Source organism: Coenobita brevimanus, chromosome 89 (assembly GCF_032717465.1).
Source record: "Coenobita brevimanus isolate Jiangsu-jjx chromosome 89, ASM3271746v2, whole genome shotgun sequence".
Lineage (NCBI taxonomy): Eukaryota > Metazoa > Arthropoda > Malacostraca > Decapoda > Coenobitidae > Coenobita > Coenobita brevimanus.
The window spans coordinates 11,265,991-11,276,118 of record NC_137042.1 but is presented as its reverse complement, the minus strand read 5'-3'; the positions used below and the strand labels follow the sequence as shown (position 1 = coordinate 11,276,118).

Below are 10,128 nucleotides of genomic sequence, written 5' to 3'. Positions count from 1 at the left end.
TATTCGCCGGCTCAGACGTACAGAAATGACAGCGATTAGGTAGATGTGCAGTGCGTTCCTGTGTCCAAGGCCTGGAGGGGCTGGGTTTACGATGGAAGAGTTGAGAGGTTGGATGGGACTGGAGTGTATTGGTGTTGTGATGAGGAGAGGTAGATTGAGATGGTTTGGACATGTGGAGAGGATGGGGGATGATAATTGGATGAGGAAGGTAGATTGAGATGGTTTGGACATGTGGAGAGGATGGGGGATGATAATTGGATGAGGAAGGTGAGAAGTGTTAATATTGGGGGTGGGGTTATGATGGGTAGACCGAGAAAGACATGGGACGAGGTCATTAAGTGTGACCTCAGGGTTAAGGGACTGAACAGGGAGGCTGCAATGGATCGTGCAGCGTGGAGAGCCGCCATTAGGTGACCAAGGCCGACACATGCAAGCATGTTGAAGCCTTTAAAAACGAAAATGAATCACACTTATCTGACAATGGGTGCCTGTGGGATCTGCATCGTTGGGCATGACTGTTCATACACCACCTCACTTCCATCACTATGAGCACCATTATCACCATCACCACAAGCCTCTGAAGCAAAGTACTTATACAACAATTAAGCAGTTGCATTTTTTCTTTACAGAGTATATGCTTGTGATGAAGTTATGTCTTCAAGGCACAAGTACTTGAAATTATCGGAGGTAAGGGATATTTTTTACTTGTAGTACAAGCATGCAGTTACCAATGCTGATTTTTTTTTTTTTTTTTTTTCCCCCCACCCACTTGGGCTAATCGTGAAGAAGCACTCTGGGAAGGATGTGAAAATATGGCCCAAGTAAGTGCAAAGTGGGTATATTTTTCATTTTTGGTACTAGAATATACTATTTTTCTCTGTTTTCCACTTTTTTTTTTTTTTTTATGTGAGGAAGAAGGAACCAAAGGCCATGAGCCCGCAAAACTGTTCCTTCCAAGAGAAAAACAAAATACAAGAGAGGGCATGAAATTTCACGTCATGGGAGGGACCATTGGACTTAATGGATTATGGACTTTATAGAATTGGGCTTCCCCTAATTGATCCGGTATAGAGAGGGTATACTGTATAGTAATCTGCATATATTTTAATTTACAAATATTTTACAAATAATTTACAGATATTTTAAGCTAGGTGCACATTATAATCTGTAACGTTATGAGGCGATCTATTTAGCCCCCTAAAAGGTTGGAGCCCCTGGTTTAGATAGTTGTACCTATGAAGGAGAGCTCACATACCAAGTGTGAATGGTGTGGAAAATTTCAGTTTTATCGTACAACTGATAGTACTCTTTTTTCTCTGTTGCTCTTATGAAGCTGTTTTTTTCGTTTTCCACTTTGTTTCCAAACATTTTTCCGTTTCTGTTTTAATCCATCCATCCATCATCCAATACTGTGCTGCCCCATTAGGAGTGTAGGAGCCTGGGGTTAGGCAAGTTGGTTCTTACATTTAAAATGAGAGAGACCAGCCTCACTCATTACCTCAGGAAACCATTTACTATGCTGGGTGGTAACCATATAACCAGGGTTTTTGGCCGGGTGAAGTGTCTCCCAGATTCCCCAATCTAAAATCACTTAACCCCTTAACCGCGGGGCGTCACTTTCGTGACGCTTGGGAGCAAGGGATCATGCCGCGGGGCGTCGCTTTTGTGATTCTGTGTTATTTTGAATTCACCCGGGCTTCCAAGTGGGGGCTTGTATCATCTATCAGTACTGCCAATGTCCAACACTAGTCAGCACTCCTAATCTCATCTGTACTCCCATCCATTGTTGACAATTTAGCCATTTCTCCCCGTTCTTGATTCCCCTCCCTACCCCCCTCCATTACCCTATCCTCTCGCCTGCCCGGCTGTGCTACGCTAAGTAAATCTTCCCTGGAATTTTTCACTGATTTCATCCATTGAAATAAGCCCTATGCCCTATTCTTATACCAAATAATATATACAAGAAAGAAATAAGGTAAGTGAGAGTGCCATACACCTGGAATTGGCTAATTATCACCTGACAACACCTCACGTGCACTCGTTTGCTAATTTTCGCTGTTTTTTTCCCCTTGAAATATGCCATATAATCTATTTTCGTAATAAATATACATATAAGGAGGGAAGGGAGAAGCCTAAGTGATATTTACATTCACCTGGAACTACCTAATTTCTAATGTATTGTCTAGATTTCCTGCCAATCATTTCAGTGAAATACATAGCTGTTTCAAGGGCTACGTTGGTAGTACTGAATATCCCCTAAGTAGGCCTCTACCCGGGCCGGCCCTCCCTTATCAGTTCTCTCTCATCTTCCGAAGAGGAGGTACGCATATGTTCCTCTTGCTGACTTCAGGGCCTTTTTCACCCCCATGGAAAAGGCCCTGTGACCTTTACCCCCTACTAAACTTCGTGTGGAAAGAGGTAAAGGGCTGACAATTGATAAAAGAGTGACTACGATCTTTCTATTGAGTAAAACAGTGCAAGTGGAATTGTAAATAATGTCTAAATAATGTGTAAACAGCAAGTGAAAGTAATGAATGTAAATATACTTGAACATTGGAAAACAGTTTTATAAGTTACTTCAAGTGACAGTGCATAACACAGTGTAAATAAAATAGAAATGTAAATAACGTAAATAAAATAGAGAACGTAAATAGAAATGTAAATGAGTAGTAGTATAAGAATACGAGTATATACCCTAGGAGTAATGAAAGTGAAAGTTTCACTCTAGCATGTCTGAATACTATGAGTTATGAGAGTGAAGATGAAAGTGACATTCACTCTCAATGCTAGTATACAGGACGAGAAAGTGGATGCTACGTATTTTACTGAAAGAAATTGAATCCCTACAGTGACAATAAACTAATACTACTGAAGGAAACTTATGGATAAAGACTGTAGATATATATAAGTGTTATATAGTAATAGAAATATAAAGTGTGAGGGGTTTTATGAATAATAAATGACAGAGTACCAAGAGCGAACTAGCGCAAGTGCGGCGGTCAGACGCGCTCATAATTTTCATTGCTTTCACAGTGTTTTTTTTTTTTTTGGAGTATGGATCCCAAACTACTTGAAAATCATAGAGTAGTGTTTATAGTGTTAATATCTGGCTGTGGTAATCATATTACGGGTTGTCGGGAAGTGTAAAGTGGAGACTTCGTTACCCAACTTCAGAGGCCTCCACAAGTCCTACGGTAACTGACGAAGGCTCAACAAACATTCCAGGAGAAAGCTGAAGGTATGTGCCATAAGCATATGTAATTTTAATATTCTAGGACTAATAACTGATTTTTGGCAAATATTTTTTGAGAGTCTGTCAGAGCCCGAATAACCCCGCTTCACACGCAAAACATCGGTAAACATGCCCGCAGTGTAGGGGTTAAACATGGCAGATGTTTTACCACCTCGGAGGGCCCATTACCTGCCCAGGGCCCCAACCAACTGGGCAGATTTGCATGGCCTTGTGGAATGTGAGAGATGTGATGAGGAGAGCAAGAGGGTGGAAGTGGTGAATGTGTTCAAGAGTGCGAGATATGTCGTGATGGCATTGTGTGAAACAAAGATGAAAAGGTGTGAAGTGGAGGAGTGGAAGAGTGTGAAATGTATAAGATCAGGCATGAATGGGTAAGGAAGATGCAAGGAAGGAGTTGCTTTGTTGATGAATGAGGTGTTGCAGAGTGGAATGAGATATTCCAAATGTGTCAGCTCAAGATGTATGTATGTCAAGTTCAAGTTTGAGAAGGTGGAAGTAGCAGTGACTGTAGCATATGCACCGTGTGATGACGGGAGTGAGAGAAAGAAAGGCAGGTTTTGGGATGAGCTGGATGAAACAGTGGGAGAAGTGCCCAGGAACTATAAAGTGATCATAATGAGTGACATGAGTGGAAGAGTAGGCACTGGTCCTGATGATGACATAATTGGGTGTAATGGAGTACCAGGAGAAAATGATAATGGGAAGTGACTAAAGGATATGTGTCAGGAGAGGAGGTTGTCCCTTTGTAACTCGTATTTCAAACACTAAGTTGCACATAAACATACTGTACATGGTATGGAGGGAATGGGGATCGTGTTGAAAGGAGGGTTATTGATGACTTGCTCGTAGAGAGGTCAATGCTTGGAATGGTTGCTGGTACGAGTACAGTGAGAGGACAATGTGGAGGTCTGTCAGATCATATGTTTGTGGTGTGCAAGATCAAACTGAGAGGAGTGAGGTGGACCAGGAGATTGAGGAGCAGTCAGGGAGGAAGACTGAAAGTTGAGGAGCTGAGGATCAAAGAAATGGCAGGTGAATACAGGACCAAATTAGGGGAGGAGTTAGAGTCTGTGAATTGGAATGAAATAGATCTGGACAGCCTGTGGAATGCATATAGGAACTGCTATGCTAAAGCAGTGTGTGGTGTGGCAAGAGTAACAACAAAGAAGAAAGGTTTGGCATGGTGGGATGAAGAGGTTAAGAGAGCAGTGGAGGAAAAGAGGAATAAGTGGCTAAAGTGGTTACAGGACAGGGATTCAGTTGAAATAAGAACTGAATATATTGAGAACAAGAAGCACGTAAAGAGACTAGCAAAGAGGAAAAAGAAGGAGGTAAATAGTGATCTAGGGAGAAAAATGAATGCAAACTGCTCTGAAAATAGGAAGTTATTCTGGAATGAGATGCAGAAATCAAGAAGAGACAGTGGGAAGAAATGTGAAGGTGTGAAGGATGTAAGTGGTAGATTATTAACCCATGGGGGTGAAGTAAGGACCAGATGGAAAGAATATTTTGAAGGCCTGATGAGTGGGAATAGAGCTGAGCAGTTGTAAACCTAATTGGTTTTGGGGGTGTTAAGAGAAGGAATGCAGTGCCAGGAAATGTGACACTTGCACAGATGAAGAATGCTGTGAAGCGGCTGAAAAATGGGAAAGCAGCTGGAGTTGATGAAGTGTATGTAGAGATGATTAAGTGTAGTGGAGTGCTTGTTGGAGACATGTAAGAAGGCATGGATGAATGAAACTGTGGCAGCAGAGTGTAAAAAGACTGTGATTGTACCCCTGTACAAAAATAAAGGTGAGTGAAGTGAGTGCAAGAATTATTGTGGCATAAGTTTATTGAGTGTGGTAGGGAAGGTATATGGAAGAATTATTATAGAGAAAATAAGAGAGATATCAGAAGTCCTAGTGAGTGATGAACATCGTGGCTTTAGGAGTGGCAGAGGATGTGTGGATCAAATTACAGTAGTTGCAGTGAGACAGATTGTGGAGAAGGCTTGTGAGAAGGACTATTAGGTGTTTAGGTCATTTATGGATCTGAAAAAAGCATATGACAAAATAGACAGAAAGGATTTTGGAAGGTTTTGCACATGTGCAGTGTAGATGGTAAGCTGCTAGGTGCTGTCAAGAGTGTTTATGATGGTAGTGAGGCATGTGTAAGGGTGAATGGGCACCTAAGTGAATGGTTCACCATCAATATGTGCATGCGACAAGGTTGTGTAATGTCCCCGTTGGTTGTTCAAGATATATATGGATGGGGTGATGAGAGAAGTAAAAACACGAGTAATGGAGAGAGGGATGGCATTGGTAATGAATAGTGATGGATGGAATATCTCAAATTTGTTGTGTGCTGATGATGCAGTGCTACTTGCAAATTTGAGACAAGAACTTGGTAGACTAGTGCAGAGTTTTGCTGATGTCTGTAAACATCGTGCCTTGAGAGTAAGTGTAGAAAAGAGTAAAATGATGGTTATTGAGAGAGAAGGTGGCTCCCAGTGTGATGTTACAGTGAAAGGAAAGAGACTAGAAACAGTGAGAGAGATCAAATACCTGGTTACAGTGATAGAAAAGAGAGGAAAATGTGCCAAAGAAGTGGAAAGTAGAGTGACACAAGGAAGGAAAGTAGCTGGTGCTATGAAGGACCTGATAAGAAACAGAGGCTTGAGTGTTGCAGCTGTGTGAGGCTTACATGAAGGAGTGTTAGTGCCAACTTTAACATATGGATGTGAGACTGTGGTGTGGCATGTAAATGAAAAGTCAGGAGTGAGAGCAGTGGAGATGGGACTGCTGAAAAATGTATGTGGAGTACAGAGAGTGGGTAGGATACAAATACCATAATGTGATTCATGATAGATCTGGAGTGAGGAAGTCTGTGGACACCAGAATCAAAGAGAGTGTATAGATGGTATGGTCATGTGGAGAGAATGGTTAACAATAGATTGGTGAAAAAGGTATATTTGTGCGAATTTGAAGGGGGGTGGAGGTGAGGTAGGCCAAGGAGGAGGTGGAGGGATATGATGGATGAGTGTGTGAGGAAGAGAGGTATGGAAGTTTGTGAGGCCAAGGAACTGACAAGAGATCGAGCTGGCTGGATGAATTTTGTGAGAAGTGCATGATCAGGGATTTGGCACCCCCTTCTAACATGACAGAATCCGGATTGACTCTATCGGATACATTTATGTGAAGCCACAGAATGTGATGAATGTTACTGGCGTATCAGATAGAGCCAGGATTCCGTGGGCTTGAATGATGAGTGAATGGAAGCGTGGCCCTTTGGACTGGGCATACTTGGGCTGTCTGTATGTTGCTACTCCTCACTTTGCCCTAGGGTGGGAAAGGAGGTGTGGATGATGATGATGAAAGGAGGAGGTGGAGGGATATGGTGGATGAGTGTGTGAGGAAGAGAGGTACGGAAGTTCGTGAGGAGGTGGAGGAATATGGTGGATGAGTGTGTGAGGAAGAGAGGTATGGAAGTTCGTGAGGCCAAGGAACTGACAAGAGATTGAGCTGGCTGGATGAATGTTGTAAGAAGACATGCATTATCAGGGATTTGGCACCCCTTTCTAACGTGACAGCATCCAGATTGACTCTATCGGATACGTTTATGTGAAGCTACAGAATGTGATGAATGTTTCTGGCATATCAGATAGAGCCAGGATTCTGTAGGCTTGAATGATGAGTGAATGGAAGCGTGGCCCTTTGGATTGGGCAAACTTGGGCTGTCTGCACGTTGCTACTCCTCACTCTGCCCTAGGGTGGGAAAGGAGATCCGGATGATGATGATGATGAATGATATGATTACTATTACTGTACAACAATACAGTATTATTATACAATATTATTATTATTGTTTATTATTATTATTATTATTATTTTTTTTTTAGGATGAAGCAAGAGAAATCTTGGAGGAAGAGGTTCGGGACAAAGATTTTTGGGCTGTTGATGACACCTATGACAATTATGATAAGCTGCAGAGTGTCTTAGGTAAGTTGAGTTCTTCAGTTATCCCTACCTGAAGAGGTGACATGGATACCTGCACCATGATTTATGATTCACTGGGAGAGAATGAAGGGAGAATTCTTTCAACACTTCATCTCTTGTAAGTGCAGTATGTTTCATTTTCAGCCTTATTAGTCGCTGTTGTTTAGTAGATCAGAGTCCTTACTGTTTATCAAAAGGGCCAGGCATTCAATTCCATGCAAGGGCCATTGATTGAGGCAGGAAGGGAATCTGGTTACAAAGTACCACATGCTTCAACAAAAGTCCTAAAATAAGGGGCAGTGCCTTACCTGTCACCATGGACTGGCAGAAAAAGTGCATCATCTTCAGCTGTATATAGACTTAAAAGTCTGATTGATCTCTGCCATTCTTATTTTGTGTGTGTGTGTGTGTGTGTATGTGTATGTATGTACAGTATTCATTGTAATAACATGTGTGTTGGCAAGGCATTCAGGGTATTTTTGGTTGAAATATATGAGAAAAGGAGTGATTTTGGTCCATGTGACTAGAAGCAGTTAGACTTTTTAAAAGGTTTTCTGTACAGTAGACTCTCAGATTTGACGTGATTGAAATTAGACAACTTGAATTTCGACGGCACATAAATACCTGCTGTCGCAGTTTTCCACTACAAACTCATTAGTTTCAGCGGGTGGAGGCTAGAGTTTGGGATTCAGAACGAGTCAGAGGCTACTTGGTTTTTGTCTGCAAACACAGTTTGGCCATGTAGAACTGAAAAATTAGAGCCACTAATCAAAATGTAAACACAGATCATAGTAAAAAAAACATCTGACGAAAAGACCATAGCCATTAGTTGTGCTGAACGTACTCTATACAGTAGTCTCACAAATATCTGGCATAATTCAGCCAAACTTCCCACCAGGGATTGCCAGATATTGTGTCAGTACCCACAATCAGCTATCCATTCAGTGTTGAGCTGGATAAAATGTCACCACCCTAAACTATCCATCTCGACCCTTTCTCCTAAAAACAAACCTATAATATTACCCATGAATGAAAGATTAAAATCAAGTGTAAAATTCAGTGCAGTATTCATACATTACATATAGTACAGTCATGAAAGATGAAGTATAATCATCCATCCATCATCCAATCCTATGTTGCCCCATCAGGAGCGTAGAAGCCCAGGGCTAGGCAAGTTGGTCCTGACATTTAAGATGGGAGTGGCAAGCCTAACTCATCCCTGAGTGGCATTACGTGAGCAATAAACCCCAACCACCCCTTGGATATAAACCTTCACTGGCTCAATCCGATTGGAGTGCCTTAATTACCCACTAAACAACCAGGCACCATAATTTGGTTATATGGTTACCACCCAATGTAGCAAATGGTTTCCTGGTGTACAGGAAACCATTTGGCTTGTCACTCAGTGTAGAGTCACCCATAGGCAGAAGGAAGAGGAAAGGATGAAGGAAGGAAAGACAGAAGAGGGAGTGTAAAGTCACCTGTAGGCAGAAGGAAGTGGAAAGAAAACGGAAGGAAGGAAAAGAGGAAAGGGCTGACACCCAGAGCAGCACTACATCAAGTGAGTGGCTGGTGAGCCTCCCCACCTACCACCAAGTATAATCATACATGCCATGAATAATATATACAGTAATCATATATTGTGATCCCTAAATTACCCTGTGTAATTCAGCCAACCCCCTCCCCCCCCAGCCAGGTATTGTATCTGTACCACAATTGGTTATCCATTCGGTGTGTAGCAGGGTAATGTGTCATAATGTGTCACTGCCCTAAGGTATCTGTTGACCCTGTATCCTAAAAACTTTCCTATAATATTACCCGTGAGTGAAAGATTAAAATTAAACCTAAACTACAGTACAGAACTGATACAGTACATTTAGTGCAGTAATACAGTATATAATATAATCATAATCACGGAAGAGATCTGTGCAGCATGTGAGGTTGTGTGTGGAGTGAAGAGGAGATGACAGGGGGTGCAAGGAACAGCATGGTGGAATGAAGAGGTAAGACAGACTGTGGTGCAAAAGTAGAAAGCATGTAGTGAGTGGATGGGAAATGGGCATGGAGGAAGTTGAGATGGAGGAGAGAGTTATATGTAGAGGGGAAGAGAGAGGTAAAAAGATTCGTGAGAGAGCTTAAGAAGAGAGTGGATAAGGAATTTGGAAGGAATTTGAGTGTAAAGTGGAGAGAATGTAACAACATGTTCTGGAAGGAGATAAAGAGAGTTGGACAGGGTGATAAAAAAAGTAGAAAGGGAGTGACAGATACAAATGGTAGATTGCTAGTGAAGAAGGGAGAAAAACTGAGCAGATGGAGAGAACACTTTAAGGACCAGTTACCGTAAAAAGAGAGAACAAAACTAATGTGAGTGTAGTGGCTGGAGAATGGCTGGGAGAAGGAGGGAAATGAGAGGGGAGGAAGAGATCAGTAGGATGAAAGTAGTGGAAGCAGTGAAGAAAGTCAAAATGGGGAAAGCCCCAGGAATTGGTGGAGTGTGAGGCGACATGCTGAAGCATGGGGGAGAGATAGTAAGAGAATGGATATGAGAGATGTGTACATTGACCTGGGAGGAAGGTAGAGTCCCAGAGAATTGGAAGCCAGATAGCTATACAGTAATTATTCCCCTGTACAAAAGAAAAGGGGAAAAAGAAGTGTGTGGTAATCATAGGGACATTTGTCCTCTTATTGTAATAGGAAAAATGTATGGGTATGATGCTTATGGACAGAGTTTGGGAAATAACAGAGGAATTAGTTGGAGAGAACATGGAGGTTTCAGGAAGTGGTTGTGTAGATCTGATTCTTCCTATGGCTTTAAGTGGAAGAGTTTCTAGAGGAGGGAAAGAAGTTGTATGTGGCCTTTATGGTTTTGGAGAAAGCATATGACAGTGAAGAGACAAG

The 10,128-nt window shown here is 41.9% G+C and overlaps 1 protein-coding gene across 1 annotated transcript in view; it reads left to right on the top strand.

The window, feature by feature from the left end:
• The first annotated feature begins 637 nt into the window (after positions 1 to 637).
• LOC145411364 (uncharacterized) overlaps positions 638 to 10,128 on the top strand; it is a 148,893-nt gene continuing 139,402 nt past the window's right edge. The window contains exons 1-2 of the mRNA XM_080281392.1: positions 638 to 687; positions 7,134 to 7,233. Coding sequence (XP_080137518.1) covers positions 652 to 687; positions 7,134 to 7,233 — 136 coding nt within the window. The 5' untranslated portion in view covers positions 638 to 651. The remainder of the gene's footprint in view (positions 688 to 7,133; positions 7,234 to 10,128) is intronic.